The following is a 22,508-nucleotide window of genomic DNA, read 5'->3' on the forward strand; positions in this document are numbered from 1 at the left end:
AGTAACAGGATTAGAACAGGAAGATGTGACATGCATCATAGGTAAACAGCAGTCATCAATCTCTTCCTGTGGCAGTATTAAAAGTACAGTCAATCTAATCAGCTCTGGGATTCCCCACCATCAACTAGAACTTGAAATTTCCCTTTCTAAGTGATTAGTACTAGAAACTTTTAATCAGCATAGCAGAGGAGTGGAAGACTTGCACTAGGAATTTCTCTCTCTAAAAGAAAAGATAAAGCAAAAGCATACTTGGTGAGCTGGTTTTAACGCTTCAAAATTATTTTTGCAAATGTAGTTTTGTCAGCATAAGTCATTAAACACACCATGTCATTAACTCACAAAACAGTTTTATTTCGCACTATACAAAGTTAACACACGTTTTAAAATGCTTGCAGTACTGTAGCGTACATCTACTGCCACTGAACATCTAAGTAGTGGACTTTACAGTTCTCTGAGGTTGTTATGGCCATGAGCAGATTTAAGCCTACTGTGTAGGTTAGAGAGGGCCTATTCAGAGAGCAGTTCAGAGTACGAAACTCAGAGGACTGTGTGCCAGCTCCGTATTTGCACGCCACGCTAAGGAGAAGTGTCAATAAACACTTCCCCTTTTGGCTTCTGAAAGTAACTCTCCCCCTGGTGGGCCCTTACAGCTCATCACAGCTGAGGCAGCTGTAATAAGGAGCTAAACAGAGAGATGTGGATTAGGGTATGCAGTTTCCCCAGGCTGAACTTTGTATCATGACACAAGGATAAATCCCCCTTGCAGAAGCAAATAATCAGATTTCAGGCTATGTGTTGCTTCTATGTCACAATAGGATGGATGTGTGGCTCTCCAGTAAATTCTGGATTGGTAGTATTATGTACAAAAAATATTCAAAAAAGTATTTGATATGAATAAAAAAGGCTGTGATATCTGAAATGAATTTGGATTGCATGGATCTAAATATATCCACAGATGTCCAAAGTGAGCTACTTTTTCCACTTCAGATGTAACTCCTCTCTGCTACTTGACCCTAAATAGCTAGAGAGAACTTACTCTACTGTGCCCTAGAACTGTGATTCCCTTGTGCAATTACAATCATGTCATAATAACAATTCTGCAAAGTCTCTGGAGTAGGGGCAATGGCACAAGATGTTGACTGGCCATACAATAAACTTTGATAATCCAAGCAGGTAAGACTCAAGTAGAACAGTGTTCAGATATCGGATCATGGAATAGTTAAAGAAGTGCTTTACTGATGGCATGCTGCTCGGAATGAAGAACCAAAAACTAGTTATATACATTTGTTTCCCACTAGGTCCAAAATAACTTGCTAAGAGAATAGGGTGTTAAATACAGAAATAAGTATACATTGATTTTTGAGTCTTTAATGGAAATAAACAAAAGGAAACAAAGATCCCCTAAAAGCCTTAGAAGGAATAAAAATACCGTACTTGTACTTTGGTTCTTTAAGATGTTATGAGATGGTCTCTTTATTATGTAGCCCTGGGAAGGTGAGAATTGGCTTCTCCCAGAAACAGCAGTACTCTTCACAACCCAAGTGAAATGTTTTCAGGTTGTTTGAACTTAAGACACAGCATTCTTTATCCAAAATGGCAATTAGTGAAACCTTCATTTGTGGGCTGGAGGGGAAAAGGACCCTCCCTTGCCATCTCAGTTCATCCTTCCTTTTCAGTTCTGCCATATTATCTTAATTTCTGCAGTATCTCACTTGAACAGCTTGTTGGGTACCGCAGCCCCCTCCCAGCAACTCACTTTGGTGAAAAAGAAGAATGAGACGAAAGTCTGCCCTTTCAGACTTTCCTTACACAGCATAATAATATGCAGGAGACACAAACCCATTTTTAAGTCTTTTTCCTGTCGTCTTTTGGAACAGCTGTAAGGCAACAAATCCTAATATAAGCTTGTTTTCTTCATGATTCTCAAAAATTCTTGCTCACTTACTTCTCCATCTCCATCTCGATCAGCTTCATCAATCATTTCCTACAAAACACAGAGTATGTCTGATCAGGCACTGGGCTCAACTCTAAACATACGACCTTCCATTCATTAAAAAAAAACCAACAAATCAGAAGTAAGAAGTAAGAAAACAGGACCATGTTTTTTATTATTCTGCACATTTCTAACCTCTCAGCTCTTTCTGTATTGCGTGAATTTCCCACCCTGTCCTTAGGATCTCCAAGGACTGGTTCATTCCTGCTGGGAAAGCTCTGGCAAATCAAAATTTACCTGAAGCTCTTCATCTGTTAAATTTTCTCCCAGCTCCTTGGCAACCCTTTTCAAGTTTTTGAATGAAATCTTTCCTGTCCCGTCATCATCAAATAATCTGAAAGCTTTCAAGATTTCTTCCTTTGAATCCTTTTCACTCTAGAAGGAAAGTAAAATATGTCAAACATATTTTACAAACAAAACACCTGCTACTGATATATCCTTGTATATAGATGTATTTTGAAGAACTCCTACCATTTTTTGTGTCATCATAGCCAAAAAGTCTTCAAAGTCAATGGTGCCACTTCCTTCCTTGTCAATATCTGCTATCATTTTCTTGATTTCTTCTTTCTTTGGCTCAAATCCTAAAGCACGCATCGCAACCTGTGCCAAAAAGCAATCGTGTTAGGAGGCCACCAGAATTCTAAAGGCAGCAGCTGCATAATTTTCCTCTTTTAAAGCTGTAATAACAAGTCGCTGCAAAGAAGACATCCTGATAGCTCATGCCTGTGTGTTTTATCTTTCGTATTAGTAATAGTGTAGGTTTGATGTTTGTAAAAGTCATGTGTTCCACGTGGAACATAGATGTATTTCTGAACCTGAGAAACTTTTTGTGTCTGAGTTAGGAAAAAGTTCTAATCAACTTTTCTGATCTACACATTAATTTTCAGCATAGTTCCTAAAAGGACTGGATTCTCAAAATGAGACTTAGGGAGAAAGGGGATGGGAGCAATCAGGGATGTGATATCGATTCATCTGAAACAGTGGGCAGAATGCCTTTTAACTTTGACGTCTTCCAAATTGCATACTGTTAACTTAGACAACCCAGGGCACAGATAAGAGAGTCAGGTGGATAACTCTTGGCACTTTTGGTTACGTGTTGGGGAGTGGGGGCAACTGACAGCACTCCATCAATCTCTGCCTCAGCAAATCATCAAACAGTTACTGCTGGACTAAGGGAAAGAAAAGCAAACTTTGAATCTTACAGAGCACAGAGTATTACTATAAAAGTGGGTGTTGCTGTTTAGAGGGTTGTATAAATGCTCAGTGTTGTTTAAACTCGAGCTCTGCTATTCTACCAGCATAGAACATTTACTTCACTACTGGAAAAAAAAAAAGACTATTAATTTGCTGGCCCTGGTGTGCCAAATGATTACAGCATGTTTCATTTAGTAACTGAAGTTTCAGCAACACACAGCTTGAGGAGGGTTTGATCTCTTAACATTGATTCCTTCTGCACGATCTGGTGGAAAATACCAGCAATTTTCATGGTATGCATCTTTCTATTGGAAAGTGTTAAGTCACTAAAAACATCTACTTGAAGTGTGTTCTCTGACTAATGCCTTGTGATGGGGTAACTCAAAATATTCCACTTTGTCTTTCAGAGGGGACCGCTTTCTATTGTAAAGTATCCATATTTTGGTATTAATTATCAAAAAGTAAAACGTAGCATGAGGTGGTTGATGCTACACCAGTTCAGTCCGTTTTAAGAACTATGTGTTTACATGTATAAAGTGTGTTCAGATGACACAGTTGCCTTAATCAAGTATAGCCAAATAAATCCTGAATTAAGCCACAGTTTGGACAACCCTGTACTTTTAATGTAATGCAGAAGCACACATTAATGTGCTTCTATGTGAGGAATCAATGTTATTAAGATAAAATGTTCAGGCTTGGGGAGGAAAAAAAAGTCAGGCACTGAAAGGGAAAACATAACAGAAAATAAACTTCCCCTTGTACCGCTGTGTGCATGCACACACAGACACTGCCTGAACTGCCAACTAAAGCGCAATTCACATCTCTGTTTAGTTCTTTTTTAAATGAAAGAACAGATAATCTGTGGGTTATATGTATGAAAAAAATGGTAGCATCTTTCCTGAGTATGTGCAAGGTTTGTGTGTTTACCTCCAGGCTGAAGAAAAGATTTTGTATTCTGATATTCATCCTAAAAGAAAAGAATTCAGTCATGGCAGCACGTCATTCCTGCTGTTCATAAACCTAAGCCATTTCAAAACAGAGCACGTTAGGCCTGGACAAACAGAAAAAGCAGCTGCAATTTTGTGACCCATGATAGTTCCATCCAAGAAAGAAAGAGGTTTGAAAACCTTGAGCTCTTTGATATCAATGCTTCCAGATCCATCAGTATCAAACAAATCAAAAGCTTCTCTGATCTCCTGCTTTTGCTCTTCTGTAAGTTCAGGTTTCAAGCCGCTTTTCTTTCGCTGGGCTGTAGTTAAGCCAGGTTTTCTATAGCTGGACGCCTTTGGAAAGAGAAGGAGAGAAAAGATGAGGAATAGCTCAATCAGAACACAAATAGAATTAAATCAGAAATAACAGTAAAGGTGTAGCCAAAGTGAGAGACGTTCTTTGCTGAGCCCAGCAGACTGCAACTGGGTCTCTCTATGCATTTTAGTGGATTATTACAGAAAGAAACCGAGGTGAAGACTTTGCTCTGAGGGAAGAAGTATCTGTGCTTGCCGCGTAGAGCTTTAAGCAGAAAGACTGCCAGTTAGAGAAGGAATACTAGAGAAAGCAGGCAGGCAGCCTCCAAATCAACTGGTTATACGAGTCTTGACTGGAAGGAGACAAATTTAGGCGGTCCTCAAATTCGGTAATGAAATGGGAGGTCTGAAAGCATCGGCTCTGTTGGAGCAAAGGCGTTTGGTTCTTCTCTGGTCGGACGGCAAACCAGTCTGTCCCCGTGGCGCGGCTCCGAGCGGCAGGATGCTGCGGGCCCGCCACGCTCTGCAAGTGGGGGCGCTGAGGCCTGGCCATCCCCCGCAGCCTGCAGGCTCCTTGAGGCGGAGCGGCGGGTGCCGTGCAGAGCCAGCGCGCCGTGGGGAACGGGAAAGCACTCACCATCTGCTTGCGACCGCGCCGGGATCTCACGGGACGCCGAGACGAGCTCCCCACCGCCGCACGCAACGACCGCGAGCCGACCAATCAGCGAGCTGGACGTGCCGGAGGCCCGCCTGCCTCATTCGTCGGGACCAATGGAAGCTCGGCGGGCTCGTGACGTCACGAGAGCGCCGAGCTCGCGGCCCAACGGCGGCGGGGCCGCTGTCATGGCAACGGAGCTGTTATGAGCGCGCGGCTCGGCCCGCCTCGTCGCCGTTGGGCTTCAGAGGGGCGGGCGGCGGGGGAAGGAGAAGGCCGTGGCAAAGCGCTGAGGAACCGGCGCCTTCATCCGGTGAGCGAGCCGCTAACACGCGTGCAAAGCTAATTAGTGAGCGTGGGGTCCCTCTCTTTTACTCCCCTGGCTCTGTGCTAGCGACTCCTAAAACCGCGGCGTGCAAACGTGAGAAGCGGCCCCGAGCCAAACCGGTTTCTCGGCCCTTTGCTTTCGGCCTGTTGCCACGGACGGTAGCGGAGAGCAGGCCTGGTGTGCCGGCCGTGGCTTTCCTTACCGCTGGTCGCGTTTGTTGAGCGGTTCTGCAGGATCACTCCTCCCCTCTGCTGAGCTGGAGACCCAAACGTGTCGCTGTTTCAGCTTTTCCACCTCAGGCTGGATGGAAAAAGAGGTAAGAGGCAGGCTGGGGGAGAAGTGAAGCTGAAGGTGTACTTGACACTGATCCCTGCAGCCAAGTCCTTGGGTCCATTCAGTTCAGGTTTCTGTATCTGCAGGAGAGCAGGCTGGTGCCCAGGATAAAGCTATTTAGCATGAATATAAGGTGAAAGTGAGAGGCACGTTTTTCAACTAAAACTTCAGTGTAAATTTTAGCTAAGTAACTTCTGTTGGCTGCCTTGAGATTCAGTGGAAGTGTGTTGCTTTGATAGAAGGTGCTTCGCTAAGTGCTACACAATCCATCTTGTAATCTGGTGCAGTTCTCACAGACTCAGAGATTTGTAGGGGTTGGTCGGGACCTCTAGAGATTAGCGAGTCCAACCTCCGGCTAAGCAGGCTGTCTACAGCCAGTCACATTGGAAAGTATCCATTTGGGTCCTGAATATGTCCAAAGGAGCCTGGGTGACCTTTCTGGTCAGCCTGTTTTAGTGCTCCATTTTTCTGATAGTAACAAACTTAGTGCTACTGTTAGTATGGAACTTCCTGTGTTCCAACTTCTGCCTGTTTCATATCAGATGTTTCATACCAATTTCTATGATCTAATGATCGTTACTTAATTTTGGCATTGTTTCGAAACAATCTAGCTGTGATATAAGCTAAGGTTTCACTTTAGGGGGAAGAAAAGTAGAGGCTTAAAATAAATGTTTTTACTGGAAGTACCAATGTGATTGCATAGCATGCCTGCTCTGCTGTCACAAGAGACTGCCAAGAAAAATTTCCAGCAAAAAGCCTTAAGGAATTTGACTGGATATTTTCATTAGTGTACTCCCAGTGCAGTTTTAAAGCCGAAAGTAAGGACTACAGGTAACTACAGAACAGTGTCATTTCTTGGTTAATGTTTGTTTTGATACTTCACGACGTATCTAGCAATTGAAGTTCTGTTGTCAGTTTGGCCCAGAGTACAACATGAGCACTATTGTCATATAAAACTTATTTCTGATGGCCAACGCTACATTTTAAATTCCCTCTTTGTTTTCATTTCAGCTGTGTTTGGATGGACTTTCACTGTGTATAGTAGCGAAAAAGGTTTTGATTTTGGAATAACTCTGCAAAGAGGCCTTCAGGGAGATGAAATATTATTTGAAGCTGAACAGAAAAGGTGTATGAGTTATGACTTCTTAAGTCTTGGTGTATATAATTTTTTCATTAAAAAAAAAATAATAATAAAGGAGCTTTAGCTTAATCCATGTGGTCTGCCACAGGGCTGCGGTATGGAAAGGATTTAAAGGGAGAGGAAATTTATTTTTGGCATGTTAAAACTGAGTAGTCAACCAAAGCTTGAAAGACTTAAATGGACTATCGATGTATGTTAAATGAAATGAACAGAATTTGGAATAAAACAAGTTTTATGCTTTTCCATATTTGAAGGTTAAATTCAATGGCGTAACTAGTAGTATGTACCAGGCCAATGATGTTGTGTGCAATTGTCTATTCAACCCTAGGAATTTTTTTGCTCTAATTCCAGATAGCAGGTCACAACAGAACTGAAAGTTCTGTTAGATCTGTACTGCTTCATCTTTAAGAAACCACTGGAATCAGCAGCATTTTACTACCCATCACATAATAAATAAATAAATCCATGATATTTTAGCAGTGAATCCTTTCAGCAAGTCTCTGCATTGCTGTCTCATAACAAATGCCCAAGGTAAGGGATATTTGTAGAATGCTTCATTGAAGGGCTCTGTTCAGTGTGAAACAAAACCCAGGGAGGTGGTGGAGTCACCATCCCTGGTGGTGTTCAAGAAGCATCTGGATGAGGAGATAAGAGATATGGTTTAGTGATTTGTGGTAGCAATGGTAATAGGAGGACGGTTGGACTAGGTTATCTTGTAGGTCCTTTCCAATCTTGTGATTCTATGATTCTATTCTACAAAACTGTTAATTTAGTATTTTTTGTGATCTGTTCTCTGGAGTGCAATGAGGGTGAGACAATAAGTTTGTATTCTGTTCCCAGATGCTGCACACTGGCTATGGCTTTCAGGGCTGTGAATTCAAGAAGACATATTGGACTCCAGCAGCTCTCATCCTTGGCGTGGGCTGGACGAACGTTATTGGGACCAATGAAATCCTGTAAATTTGTTGTGGATGAAAGCACCAATGAAAGCACGTTGATTTGTTCTGCTGTTAGACTGATGGAAAATCTGGATTTAACAAGTGCTGCTGGACAGCTTCTTAATGAAACCATTCAGGCCCAAAACAAGGAATTTAGAACTGGGATGAGTACCCTGTTGTTTCTCGTTGGTGCATGGAGCAACACCATACTGGAATGCCTCCAGCAGAACGTTCCTGTTTCAGCAATAGTATCTGTGATGTCTGAGGGGTTGGACTATTGCTGTGAGAAAGTCCAGTGTCTTCAAATATCATTACATGATGTAAACAAAGAGCTGTGTTCTAGCAGCGTTAGGCCAGGCACTTCTGAAAGTAAAAGTTCCCAAATTCCATACGACAGTTCTCTAAATCCTCAGATTTTTCTATGTTTTCAGAAAGATATTTCTGCATCAGAAGAACTTGTTCCAAGGAATTCTTGTTTCCCTCAGGAAGCTGATTGTAATTTTAATAAGGGCCTGGTTTGGCCTTTGGCCAGTTTAGGTTCAGTAGCTTCTCTTGTCAGGTCATTGGATGACAAAAGTACACCTGTGATTTCTGGAAGTGGTATCTCTGCATCCAGCTGTAAACAAAAATTAACTCACAGCAGGTACTTCAGCACTGTAACAAAAAGCCATGTTTCTAGTCACCCAGGTGATTCTCAGGTATGCCTCTCAGGACAGTCAGCATATACTTGTGAATGTTACGGTTTAGGACACCTGGCAATGGCTCTGAGCCATGGAAATCAGCCTAGTGTGAAACTGCTTCAAAGCATTGTTGCGTATCAGCATGAGAGAGCAGAATGTAGTGGCTCTTCCCAGTTCAGCGTTGCGGAAATTACAACGTGCTGTTTACCAGGTCTACCTGAAAGTTACTCTTGTGTTTGCCCAGGTTTTATCACTCCAGTGTCACCAGAACAAGCCACAGTTATCAAATACTTTCAGGACAAATCCCTTTGGATTCTGCTAATGGATGGTGACCTAACTGAACACTATCGTCATTTAGGTTTCACTAAACCACGGAATGTAAAGACCATATTGGAGTATCCTAGCCTACAGGAAGGTGGATCAGGAGACTCATGGCTAAGCAATATGTTAGATATTCTAATAAGTTTGGAAGTAAACTTGGTTTTGGTCAAAGGAAATGTGTGTGAAAAATTAATGGAAAGATGCATCACAAACAATATATTGATAATTAGTTCTGTGACTCAGAATGTGTTGAGTGCCTTTGGGGAGGTAACCGGTGCCCAGTCCATTACGTACCTCACTCAGCTGAATGCTTCTTACCTGGGGAGTGGGGTAAAGGTGGAGCTGTGGAAGGGCTGTGATGAGCGTGCAATGGAGCTGGGTCAGCTTGTGCCGGTCAGGATAAGCGTGCAAGGAATTCCTCTGCTCACAGCTGTGCTCACCACCACTGTAGCTTCAAAGATGCAGCTCATTGAAGACCAATTTTGGACTTTTGTGTATCGACTTCATCATGCTTTAAAGGATGGGAAGGTTTTCCTTGGCGGTGGTGCGGTTGAGTTCTTATGTCTTAGCCACAGTCAGATGCTTGCAGAGCGGTCTGTAAAGCTAGCAGATAAAAATGCAGTGAAGGAGTTTCATAGTCCTCAGCTGGCAGCATCTTCATCAGAGTATAAAGCAGTTGTGCTTCAAGCACTAGCCGCTGGCTGGAACCAGTATCTTTCCGTGGTCATGTGTAACACTGCAAAAGCAGCATCTGAGTTTGAAGCTCATACCTTAATTGATCATCACCTCCAAAAAGCAGCTAAATGTGGCTCTCCCTCAGCATTTGTACTGAAAGAGTTCAGAAGAGGTGGTATGTTCAGAGGTTGTTCTATTCCTTTCATTGACAGTGAAGAGGGTGTAAAGGTTTATGATAATGTTACAGCCAAGATGGAGGCATGGCGGAGAGCTCTGGACTTGGTGCTGCTAGTGCTTCAAACAGATGCTGAAATTATCGTAGGTCCCAGAAGGAGTCAGCTATTAAATTCATCAAGTGAGTTTATGTTTTTGTAGTGCTTGTAAACTTGCTTTTTTTCTTTTTTTAATGAGTCCAGGAGTCGACAGGTGGCAGGAGTGCAGGTACGATCTACATTTCTTCCAAAAGCAAACACTTAGATGTGATTAGGACTCGAGGGTATAATTGCAGGAATCTCCATGTGAAACTGTAACAAGGTAGATCTCATTTCCCATTTGTAGAAACTGGAGTTAAATAAAACAAAAAATCACTTGTGGGCTAATCTCTAACCCCAGCCATGTGTTCCTAACGAACACTATTGTCTATATGGATAAGCTAATCCAGTCCAGCTGACTTTTTTAGCCTTATTTAGCAGAGCAGATGTGCAATTCTTTTTTTCATTGTAAAGAGGAGCACTGTGAAGTCAAGTTGGAGAAACGTTAGATTCCTTGTATGAACTTATATTCTGAACACGTGCTGTCTGTATGAGGTATTTGCATTCATATACAGTAAAGTACTTCATATCTTCTAAAGAAGGGGCTTTCTTACATTACATTGGCTCACTTATCTGTGTTAGACCTAAGAGATACTTAAGATTGTAATTCATAATCATAATCCATGATTTTCAATATCATATTCTTATTTTCTGTGCATTCCAAGTTAAGCTCACAATAACTTACGTCTGTTACGTCTCAAACTAAAAGACTGTATTGCTTGATTGTGTTCTTGCATAACTATATGGGCAATATGTTTTCTATTTCTGAAATATATCCCCTTTGAAATTTCTCAGGTTTCTGTATAATTTCAGGTGGAACCCTCCCTTTTTGTATTACAGAGTGGTTATAGCTCTACACAGTTCTGTTTCTATAGCAAGTTGGATTTTTATACTTTTAGGTTCTTTCAGGTAGCCTTGTGAAGAAGAAAAGTGTAATTATATCAGCTGTTTGCTAAAAACTGAAAATGAATCTTACCTGCATGGTTGAGGCACAGCCATGGTACTGTGTCTCAGCACTTAAAAACTGAAAACAGAACAGTTCAGAAGTGGCACTTCATTGCAAGAAAGAGGTTTGTAATATATGTTTGTAAGAGGGTATTCTTTCTGAATTTGGTGTTTTGACATAGTGATGTGTCTGGTGAAAACAGAATGTAGAGTGAACAGGAAATGCCATTTGAAGAGAATTAGGAATTCACTTTGGGAGTTGATTCTCATTCAAATGCTGATGGCTAGCATTACTTGGCTTAAGCACTTACCCATTCTGTGTTGTGGTGACAGATGGTGGTGAAATCTAAGAATTGGGATGGGGTAAAGAGTATGTTTTCTGGATCCTGATTCCTTTGGGCTTAATTTCATTGTCATATGTCTTCACCACAGAAGACATTTTAGAGAGGAGCCATCAGCTGTGTCGAATCCCTGCGGTCTTTGGTAGTGCCCCAGTACCTCCAGTTCTGATGGAGTTGGGTTGATCAGTGGGTTTTGGTAAAATCTCATCAATAATATACAAGTTAGAAGGAAAAGTTCTTAGCACCAAACAGATCTATTTTAAAGTTGTGATCATACTGCAATTATATTTTAATTATTAGTCAGTCAGCCCTTGTAAGTGCTAGGTCACACGTCTTAAGGCATCAGAGAAACCAGTTTGAAAACCAGCACAAGAAAGACGAGGAACTCTTGGAACGGGCCCAGAGAAGGGCCACTAAGATGATCTGAGGGCTCCTATGAAGAAAGTTGGAGGGAACTGGGATTGTTTAGCTTGGGGAAGAGAAGGCTCTGGGGAGACCTCATTGTAATCTTCCAGTTCTTGAAGGGAGTGTATAAACATGGCTGTTTTCGAGGGTGGATAGTGATAGGACAAGGGGGAATGGTTTTAAACTGACACAAGGGGGATTTGGGTTAGATATTAGGAGGAAGGTCTTTACTCAGAGGGTGGTGACGCACTAGAACAAGTTGCCCAAGGAGGTTGTGGATGCCCCATCCCTGGAGCATTCAAGGCCAGGCTGGATGTGGCTCTGGGCAGCCTGTTCTGGTGGTTGGCAACCCTGCACATAGCAGGGGGTTGAAACTGAATGATCATTGTGGTCCTTTTCAACCCAGGCCATTCTATGAGAGATCAAAAGGTTAAAGGAGCTAGAAGATACCAGGGGAAAAAAGAAAGGGAAACCCAATGTATAAATAGAGACAAACTCTGCTTCTTTGCAGATGTTTGTAGCTCATGTTTGGCTTTACTGTTTTTCTTGAGCCTCCTGTATTAGTGTTGCATAATCCCTGTTTCCAAGAAAAGATCCAATTGCACTTCACTTGTATAATAGAGTTAAGTGGATTATGGAAAAATTTTATACATGAATTGTGTTGAAGTGGTCCAAGTGTCTATTTATAAGGCTGTAAGGCACTGTGAGCTGACGCACCAAGTGTGGAGAAAATCCAATGATGTCATTTTTCCAATCAGACTATTTAAAAGTACTTAATGGTGTATTTAAGTTCTGCAAAGCAGAGGTTTTCTGAAAAGCTCTCATACGTAATATCTTGATTATTTAACAGTTGCTTTTCTACAGGCCAACAAAATGGGAAGTTTAAAAAATTCGCTTTATAGTGTATTGCTTAGATTTGTCTCTTTGATTTGCGCTGAAGATAAAGGTGTGCTGTCTTCAAGGCGTCCTCCTTCTGCAGCATGAATTCTGATATATGTGTGGATTCCTCAGCAGCAAATCTCTAAAATCTTGCTGCTGCAACATGCAATTGGTCCCACGCATGTGTCTGTCATGACTGGACCTAGTGTGGGGAATTATGCCAGCAACTGCTGCTGGCAATTTCAGCTTTTCCCTTGGCAGATGTTCCTCGGCCATGTACAAAGGTTGTTTGTATGGAGTATGGTGTGATGGAAGAGCTAAGCTTCTACATTTGATGTGCTGGGGATACCGAAAGACAGAAGAGGTTTTAGAGCAGGGATTGTCTCAAGAAGTAGGCAGCCCATGACTCTGCTGGAGCTCTGTCCTTGTTGGGTGCCTGGTTCTGCCACTGTGCTGCTTTGGATGCTTTAAATGGAGAGAGTCCAGAAGCCGTCAGAGCTCAGTTCCATACAAGTATAGTTAGAGCAGTTGGTATGACACAAATTTAGAATGTAAAAAATCTCAGACTTAATTCTGTCACTTGCTGCCATGGTTGCTGCATTAACCAGCTAGTTATTGCAACGATGCAGGAGCAGAGCATTTTCTTTCCAGACAGTGTGTTAATCTGGTGTGACTGCATCTGCCCTCCAAGTGGGCTTTCTCTTTGCAGATTACATTGCTCCAGGAACCAATGTCTGCAGCAGTGATTTCTGTGCTGTAGTAGGGAGAGGGAGAAAAGCTGAGGCATGGACAAACTAAAGACTGGCTTTGATTCTAAACGGTGGAGGAATGAAAGAACACTATTCTATCTATTTTGGCTTTCTGTCTGTTTATTCCATTAGTAATGCCCATTTCTTTAGAATTTGTAAACATCCACAGTGTTGGTAGTGGTGTGATTCTGTTTGTTGCATTATGTTCCTGAAAGCCTTGTTATTTCTGCTCCTGTTTCCATTTTGAAAGTAGGAATTAGCATCTGTGGCTGTGTGTGCAAGCTATGCAAATGCTGGGCTGTGCATTGCACAGTGCCAAGCAGAGCTGGAACTATGTTATGTGCATTACAGTAAGCCTTGAGAGCACAGGACTGGGAATCTCTGGCAAATACTTGCTGATAGCTCAGGGATGGTGGTAGTGTGTCATCAGAGGAAACAATGCCTGAGGCACAACTGCACTTCTGTAAGTACTCCCTCCCCGGGTATTCAGGGTGCATTTCAAGATTTAGCAGAGGAATGTCAGTGAACTTTAAGGTCAAGTGTCTACAATGTTGAGTACTTTGGTAGCCTCTTAGAAGCTAATTTTTCTTAGAAGGGAGTTTCAAGTTTTTGCTGTTCGAAGACATTGCCAGCGTGAACACCAGTCACAGTGAAGCTTCCTGCAGCCTCACTAACTGGTGTGTGATCTTCATGAGCCAAGTGTTGACCACATTGCTCACCATCTCCTTACTTTAACACATTTGAGCTCAAGGCACTGAGCTCCCAGAGGATGTGATGAGGAACATCCTGAGCAGTTGAGAGGATGTTATGTAATAGCTTGGTGGCTTGGCATGGCCATGTAGGAATGTGATTAGTGAACTTGTCAGTGCTTTGATCAACAGGCTGAAATCCTGCAGAACAGAGGCAGCAGTCTTCAGAGCAGTTGCTGAAGTGGGGAGCAGATGTGCAGACCTCTGGGCAGATGTAGCTGTGGTAGTTTGTAGCTGGAGGAAGTGACAGTGTCCTCCCTGTCACACACAGTTCAGGGAGCCACAGTGGCAGTTCAGGAAAGAGGGTCTTCCCAGAATGAATGGGAAAAAGTAGTTCTCCAATTTCTCCCTCCACTAAGGGAGGCCCTTGGGGAGTGGCTTTGTAGTATGTTTAATCCAGCCAAATGTTAACCAGCACAGTCCCTGGAAGCCACAAGTTTCTGTGTCACTCAACAAGTGGGACTTGGAATAGACGTCATGCAACTGTAGCTACAGTGAGCCAGCTCACTCCACTGGAGACATGAGAAAACTGCTGATAGGTTTTCACTGGTGGCCACGATCTCTTCTATAATGGGAAAGGTACCTGGGATGTTGTTTTCAATAGAGGCATGTAGCTAGACCATGAAGTTGTTCTGCTGTATGGAGACATTGCATCAGTGAGTTTAAGGCTACTGTACTCACAGCTACACTTTTTGGGAGGATGATTCTTTTAAATGCTTAGTTAAAAGGAAACTGGACTGCTAGCTTTCTGATGTCTGCATAATAAGCATAGCATCCTTCAGAGTGGGAAATATACACAAATTGTTGATAAATATACATCTGAATTTTAAAATGTCTGCTACAAGATTACATGGTGGCTCTATCCTGCTTACTAAATGTAATATACTGTAAAAAGAGGGCTTCCAAGTAGAGTCAGGTAAGAAACATTGCTAAGGCATAGATTTCCAAGTCTCTAGGGTTACTTTATAGCTGTTTCAGGGGACACAAGGACAGAAGACATGTTTGGGAGGAATTCAGGCATGCTTTTCAGCAGGTTGGAAGGGAAAGGCTGCCCCGTGATCATACACAGATGGTGAAAGAGCATGTGGGAAGGAGGGGAAGCAAGTAGGGAAAGCCTACACTTGGTTTTCCTGCCTCACAGAGATTCGAAACAAGAGTAAAAATCTGTTTGGATGGAAAGGAATTCTTTTCTTTGAGACTCAGTCCAAACAATAGGATTATTTTTTTCATCATTGCAAGACTAAAAAAGATACCGTGAAGTTTTTGTTTAGAAGTAGTGACCAATTTCAGTTCAAATCAGTAGGCTGGAGTTGAGTTACTAGCAGCTTTTGTCTGCTGTGCTGTGAGACCAAATATTTCACCAATGTTGTGGATTTGGAGAGATGACTAAAAATAACACATAACAGTTGTCTGAACTGATTTATTTCCAAGGTATAATCTGAGTCACTGCTATCACTGTTTAAACTTTAAAACAAAACATCTATTTTGTTAGTACTGGAGAGCTAAAATAACTCCAGAAGAGCTGTAGAAGATATATGTATGATACACGTATACCATGCAAATATTATTTTACTGAATAACTCCATATCTGTATAATGTCACTGATTTCCGACTGTAAGAAAAATGAGACTAGTTCTCTTGTACCAATGTAAGTACGTTTACTAGAGAGATTTAGTTAACTGGAAAACTGCTTCTCATGTATCACTGCAGTTTCTCAAGTACACCTTGCTCTAGGGGTGGTCAGTGTTCAGGGGTAGTCAGTACTCCCCTTCTTGCTGTCCTTTATCTCTTAGTTCATGTAAGCACTGTTTAAAAAGCCATTCCAGGAACGTTATTCAACCTGCTTGAGGATACTTATTTTCTGGAGCCATTTAACTGTGGTGGTAAGTTGATGGTTGCCAGAAGCCAGGAAACTCAGATTCAGATGACTGTAAGAGAATTTGACTGGATACCAAATTTATCTCTGTTTATCTAAAATACTAGGCAGTTAATTAAAAAAATTGATCCTGGTTAAGGCAATTATTCTAGCCTTTATGAAAGTATTTGACATTTCAAAGCTTTGGTATAAATAAACTCCACAGAATTGCCAAGTATCAGATCACTAATTAGTATACATGAAGTTCCTGTGGCTAATACAAGAATCCTTCTTAAATTTCAGCTCCAGTGATGGATTCCAGGGGCTGTTTTCAAACAGAGTTTTAAGAGGACCTTCTGCTTTCCACTTTATTCTCATAACCATTCCTAAGACCAGTGAAAAAGGAGCTTCAAGGCCAGGAGACATGCTCCAAGTAACTTACTGTAAGCCACTTGTTTGGTGTATGGGGGCAATAAGTAAGGAAGGATTTTATTATCTTCCCCTACAACTAGGTGGATTAATTTACTTACATCCTAAGTGGAAATTAATGTAGACACACACATTCTTGACTAGAAGAGAGGCAAGTCATGGCGAGCATAAGTGCATAAGTAGCTGTGTGTAACGTTCTATTCTTTCAAATGTTCATGCCCATCTACCTCAGTTAACAATATAAAATAGGACTTGTTATTAATTGGATTTTCCTTTGAAAGGCCAGTTAATCTGTTTTCTTTCTGTTTTATTTGTTGCTATGAGCCTGTACCACCAATTCACTTCTTGTATGAGAATTAACAGATGCTTTTGCTGATGTGCTTGTGTGATGAGCTGTTCTTGTGCTGCTGTTATTCTCAGGAGGCTGAAGGGGAAAGGGGAATAATGCTTTGGTTGTAAAGTAATACGGGAACCAATCCCTCTTTCATCAAGAACATCGGTAAAGTTTCTGTTGCTTTGGGAATGCTCAGCCCCTAAGAAACAGATAATTTAAAATAATGATTTTCTTTTTCCATTCCTGTGAATGCTGGAAAAGGGCAACTTTTTGATTGTTATTGGAAAGAAGTGTAAAATCAGGGGCTGCACGAACTCTTTCTGTGATGAACCTCTAGTAAGCTCTAATAGCAATAGAAATTGAATACTTAATGATGACTTGGAGGGGAAAAAAAGCTTCAGAGATGCAGTAGGTCAAACCATTCTTTCCACTGAAGAATTTAATGCGGAGTAAGAGCTCAGCATCCTTAGTGGTGAAAGCACATCTACTGCAGGGTCACTTAGAGAGATCAGCTTTGGAGGCAGTTGTGTTCAGCTCTTATCCCTAAGACTGCAGACTTCTGTAGAGAAGAAACTTAGTTCTTCTCATATACTGCCTAACAGAATGAGGCCCTGGATAATGAATATAAGCCAGAATTGATACAGTAATTAATGAAGTTTAAATGCCATTGAAGATTGTCTTTTTCACTTTGAAAGATATTTTGTTGATGACTTTTCAATCCTGATAAAGCTGATGGAATTTGTCTAAAAGCCAACTGCGCTGTTTGGCCATGCAGAATTCACACATATTTGGTTTCTGTAAGTTTTATATCTAGGACAAAATAATTGTTGGAGGGTAGTAATAAACCCCGACAAGGAACACAGTAGCTCTTTTTTGGGATATAGCGTGAAGATTAAACCACTGTGGTTACTGAGTGCCAAGGAGAGCTACCAGTAGTCATATAACATACAGTGCAAACTCGGCTGAGCAAATGATTCCTCTACATACAAATTGGCATACTGGCAGGGTGGAATGAATGTCGTCTTTTTAAATCATATGGAAATGAACTGAGACTGCAGTGTTTGTGGGTTATTTGGTCCTTTTGGGGTTGGGTTTTTTTTTTCCCAAGTTTCACTGATTTTATTTTATTTTTCCCAATATCTCCTTGGAAGAATTCCCTATAATCCGTGATCACTTACTTTACATAAGATCTCTTTATTTATGGCTTTAGTATGGATCTTCAGAGTTGGATCTCTGTTTTTTAATTGTGGTGTGACAAAAACATAGATAGCTGCCCTTTGCATGTTTCTGTGCCGCTGATGTGATGCGGTGCTGGGTCAGGCATTTCAGATGGCAACGCTTTTAGTATTGCAAGAAGAAAATTAACTGGCTTTAGTTGACTCTTTTGCTTCAAGTTTGAGGAAGATCCTTACCCCCTTCTGTCTGTTTTTGTTCTTTCTTTTTTATTCCTTTCCAAATGAAAACATAAATTACTTTTTTAGAATTATGCTTTCATCTGCGTCTGGCTCCTTTTCTCTGTTTGCTCGAGTCCCCAGAATTAGCAGGAGTCATGTTCTAGTTTGCAGTGCAGTAGGAAAGAATAACTTGACTTTTAAAAATGTAATAAACAGCGTAAGACCTGGAATAAGTACAAAACCTTCAGACAAGGTGAAAGCCCCCAGAAGAATACCTCTATTCAAAATGTCTGTGGATGTCTGCAAATACTGCCAGGAGCTAAGTCTTGTCCCTTTCCTTTCCAAACATGTGTATTAGGCTTTTCTTTAAAAATACATACTGTATCCTTGAACTCTCCCATGCTTCCAGTTAAAGAAGGTAGTATTTTTTTTAGACTAGTTGATTCATACGTAAAATAAAATCCGTGAGACATTATTTTGGTTTCGGTTACTTCCTTCTTGTGATACTGGATGGAAAACAGTCTTTTTGAAATACTCAAGCTTTGGAAAACAGCAAATGTTTCTAGCTGTTGAAGGTTTTTACTGTGGGCTGTAAAAATAACGTGTTCTTAATTATGCTTCCTCTACGATGAATTCATACCATGTTTTGCTTCCCTTGTTTACAAACCCATTGCTTTCAGCAAGGATCCTGAATAGATGGAAACCTACCTGCTTTACCGAATACTTTTATCTTAAAAACAAAAGAAAACAAGAAGCAAATTTCTTGAGGGGAAAAAATAGACTTGAAGTTACCTGGCTTGACATCTCAGGAATTTCATTGGGTTTAAATCTGGTTCTAACTGAGCTGATTCAGCCTTGTTTATAATTCCACATATCCTTTAAGACTTGTATGTACTGTACAGCAGATTGTCTCCTAATACCGTCAGTGTTGGGATCAGTTTGTGTGTGTGATTTTTCATCCCCAGGAGCCAAGCTGTCAACATACTGGGATGGCTTAATTCCCCAGAACAGCCTTAAAGGCCAGGGTCTGACCCAGTAGGAGACTTCATTCAGCAAAGTATTCTGTGCTGTTCCATTAGTAATTGGAAATATGGCCTGATAATCTCATGCTGTATGTCCATCTCAGAACTGTGGGACCCTCTGTAAAACAGGAGCACCCTCCCACAAGCATGTAGCCATTCTAAATCTACTTCCCTTAAGCCCATGTGCATTGGTTTGTTGATTTCTTTTCTTAAAGTACAGTAGAGCTTCTGATGTAACTGTGGCCTGTTTCTTTTCTTTCACCACACTTCATGTCTTCATTGTGATTTATGTTGTTTTTATTGTTTTTAATGGCACCTGTTAGAATCTTACCTCCTCTCGTCTATGCAACAAGACATCTGCTTTTCAGACAGATCAGAATTACTTTATTTTGTGTGGGAGCTTTGCCACCAGTTTACCTTTCCATAATCCCCACTGGGTAAATGATTGCAGTTAAAACCCCTGTATCACAGTCTGTTCTCTGCTCATCTCTAAATGGATGTAGGATGACTTGCATAATCTGCATAGCAAATGATAGTAATTTCTTCCGTAAATATAGAATCATAGAGCGGCTTAGGTTGGAGGGGACCTTGAAGGTCATCCAGCTCCAATCCCTTGCCATGGACAGGGCTACCACCCACTAGACCAGGCTGACCAGGGCTCCATCCAACCTGGCCTTGTCATTTTTTGGGGGGTCAATGAGAGAGTCAGAGACTGACTGTTGTTTAATGTGTCATCTGTTCCACCTGGGTGACACCCATGTGTTTGAACGTCACAAACAGAGGCTAATTTTGTAAGCTGTGCTGTTGCCAGCAGCCTAAGAAGGATTCTTTGTGGCTCCAAGGCACTTATTTACTCATTTTTATTTGGCTTGGAATCATGGAGTTTCTTGTCACAGTCCATTGAGAACAATAGCAAAAGTCCTGCTAAAATTTAACTTACTGTGAAGGAATCACAAGTGGTATAGGATTTATTCTTGGATTGCCTTACAGTGTCACCGTCTTTTATTAGATAATAATATCATGTTCCTTAATGACAAGACAGTCAAACAAAGCATATCTTCTACAGCAAAGGTTGTCTCCACAGGAGTGGTTTTCTGTATTCAAAATCTAGGCAAGAGAAAATTCTTCCCAGGCTTCCAAAATGTGTGTGGAAAGAAGGGGCTCACATAAAGATGATGGCCTCGTGATCTCATTTAGCCTCTTAAATCTGTTTGGACGTGCTGATTCCAGAAATTCTTCTAAGTAATTTTCATAAAATCCCCTTTATATTCTGCTTATAACAAAGTCTTGTGAGAATGTCTGCAAGAGATCAGAAAATGAACTCCACTGTGATTCATACTTGAGATCGGCAGGAAAATGAAGGACTTCAGGCCAAATCCCAGAACATGCTCAAATGTGAGATATTTCAGATCAAGATCTCAGTATTTGCTTCTGTGAAGAACTTGGGCTACTTGCAATTTTTAATCAGTCTTATAGAAGAAGATTCACTTAACACATACACATTAACTCCATTTTTTATGTGAAGTAACGTACAATTCAGGATATAGATCGTTATGTTTTTGTTCTTTTTTTTTAATGTTGCTTGGGTGTTTGGTTTTTTTTGTTTGTTTGTTTTTTAATGTGTGTATTTTTGTCTTACATTAGCATAATTATATATATATATATATATTATTGCCAGAGGTGGACTGCTGGTGACTACTGGTGGTACTTGGGACACCTGTGGGAACCATTGGATTTTTGGGGCTTTTTTTCAAGCCAATGGATTGTCTGTGGGAATGTCAGGATACCATACAGAGAACTGCCTTGAGACTGGGCAATCTCAGAAAGAACTACTCTGGGGAAGGATGTTTGCTAGCTCTTCCTATTCAGGGAGAAGATCACTGTTCCTGTCTTTCTAGTTTTCCAGCAGTCTATCTGTTGTTAACCAGCAAGCCCACACCCCATTCCTTGAAGCGGGTCTCTGAAATTTAGAGGATAATTCTACTTATTGCCTTACAGGTACCTTTGAGGCAGAAAATTTCCTCTGCGCTATAGCAGGCTAACATTAAATGGCTATTTCTTATGAGAAGGTTTGCAGACACTGCAATTACAACACCTGATATTTGTTATGTCTGGTCTAATTCTGAAGACCTTACAAGCTGCTAATATTTAGAACTGTATTTAATGAATTTTATTAATCTGAAGCAGCTCAGTTCCACAATAAACTGTGGAGGTAAGTAACCCCTTAAAGCCTAAAACTTCTGTTTTCATTTTTAAATCTTACAGTTAATATTTGAAGGAATGGGGGTGGGGGTGTGTGGAGGGGAAACAAAGCAAAACGCAAATACAAACCATCTGTGAAACATGGAAAAATTAGTAGTTGCAACAATTAGGTTCTCTGGGCAGGGGGCCATAACACAACTGAGCATTCAGCCATCATGATACAATTATAAATTAAACATCCCTAAATAAAACAAATTCTGAGTCGAAAGCAAAACAGAAATCCACCAGACCTCCACTTATTTGTGGCAGAGGAACACATTAACTTCAATTTTAGAAATCAGCAGCCATTCCACTATGTACTTGAAGGTCTGTGGTGTCTGCTAGTTCTTGGAGGGTCCATTTCCCCAGGCATTGGCTCCTTATTGGCTCCATATTTCAGTCAAAGGAGACTTTTGCAGAATTCAGGGGAATTTACTGCAGTTCTGGAGTTCTCAGTATTTTTAGAGACACTGCATGATGGCATGTCATTATATTCTATGGTTATGACATATAGAAATATGCCTTCTGTTCTGAAAAATGGTATATACTGCTTTTCATAACAATTTTTATGATCATTTACTGCTGTATTTCCACGAGGAGCAAGAGCAACAGATGGAAACTTTAGTTACTGAAAAAGAAAAGCCATGAAAAGATCTCAAATCTTGTAAATAAATGAAACGGATGCTGACATTATGTGTAAGGTTATTGCAGAACATTTTCTTCTATGGGAAACCAGATTTGTATTTTCTTAATTTTATTTTCTACACACACCTCTGGCTTTTAGAGAGAAGTATTACCCACTCTTTTTTAGGTTAGAGCCATATGCTATGTTTCTCCTTCATCAAAACCATAGATACTCATTATAATTGCAGATGACTATGATAATACTATCGGCAATAAACTTTCTTCCTGTAGGCCAGATCCTTTATGAACATCCAAACATTAAAACAGTTTTGGAACTTTCTAAGGGATTTTTTAAAATGTCCACTGTATATATAATCTTGAACATATAGTAAATTACTAAGAACTTTTGAGTAAGGAAAACTGAATTAGGGGCCTCAAATAGGAGCATAAACCAATGGCTTTTAAAGGAGGACTAATGAATTGAACTTTCTATGGATGTTCTAAATCAATAAGGGTGTCTGCGGTAAATGATTTCTGTAGAAGGATACATAGTAATTTGAGTTTTTGTGCTTGCTGCATACGTTTTCTCTTATGACATCATTGTAGAAGTAACAAGTATTACATTGTGAATGTCTGTGTTTTATTTTGGAACTTCAGTCTTTTTCTTATTTTAATGCCATGAAAAATATGATTTAATTTCAGAATTCTGATGTCTGGTGTTCCTTATA

At 40.7% G+C, this 22,508-nt stretch overlaps 2 protein-coding genes across 4 annotated transcripts in view; one reads left to right on the forward strand and one right to left on the reverse strand.

Moving 5' to 3' along the window:
- Positions 1-328: 328 nt before the first annotated feature.
- Positions 329-5,172, reverse strand: LOC140252114 (uncharacterized). Its single transcript, XM_072336455.1, has 5 exons — positions 5,069-5,172; positions 4,315-4,470; positions 2,465-2,593; positions 2,231-2,368; positions 329-1,984 (listed from the first exon to the last, which is right to left on the reverse strand). Exons 1-5 carry the CDS (start codon positions 5,069-5,071, stop codon positions 1,895-1,897), a joined length of 516 nt encoding a protein of 171 aa, XP_072192556.1. The 5' UTR covers positions 5,072-5,172; the 3' UTR covers positions 329-1,894.
- Positions 5,173-5,270: 98 nt separating this feature from the next.
- BBS12 (Bardet-Biedl syndrome 12) overlaps positions 5,271-22,508 on the forward strand; it is a 28,521-nt gene continuing 11,283 nt past the window's right edge. The window contains exons 1-3 of one of the 3 annotated variants that reach the window (XR_011903540.1): positions 5,271-5,730; positions 7,729-10,308; positions 16,040-16,211. Coding sequence is in view for 1 of the 3 variants with exons in the window: in XM_072336453.1 (XP_072192554.1) it covers positions 7,745-9,857; positions 16,040-16,083 (2,157 nt within the window). In the remaining 2 variants the exon portion in view is untranslated. Of the gene's footprint in view, positions 5,731-7,728; positions 10,309-16,039; positions 16,212-22,508 lie in introns of those variants that run through there. The other 2 variants (XM_072336453.1, XR_011903539.1) reach the window with 2 other exon arrangements.

Source organism: Excalfactoria chinensis, chromosome 4 (assembly GCF_039878825.1).
Source record: "Excalfactoria chinensis isolate bCotChi1 chromosome 4, bCotChi1.hap2, whole genome shotgun sequence".
In the NCBI taxonomy this organism is placed as follows: Eukaryota; Metazoa; Chordata; class Aves; order Galliformes; family Phasianidae; genus Excalfactoria; species Excalfactoria chinensis.

Bases quoted from the DNA above. Each gene is read 5' to 3' on its own strand.
- LOC140252114 (XM_072336455.1), bottom strand. The intron at 2,594-4,314 runs GTTTTCAAACCT...TTTTTGGCACAG, and splicing joins TTGATATCAAAGAGCTCAAG to GTTGCGATGCGTGCTTTAGG. The intron at 2,369-2,464 runs GTAGGAGTTCTT...CTTTCCTTCTAG, and splicing joins CTATGATGACACAAAAAATG to AGTGAAAAGGATTCAAAGGA.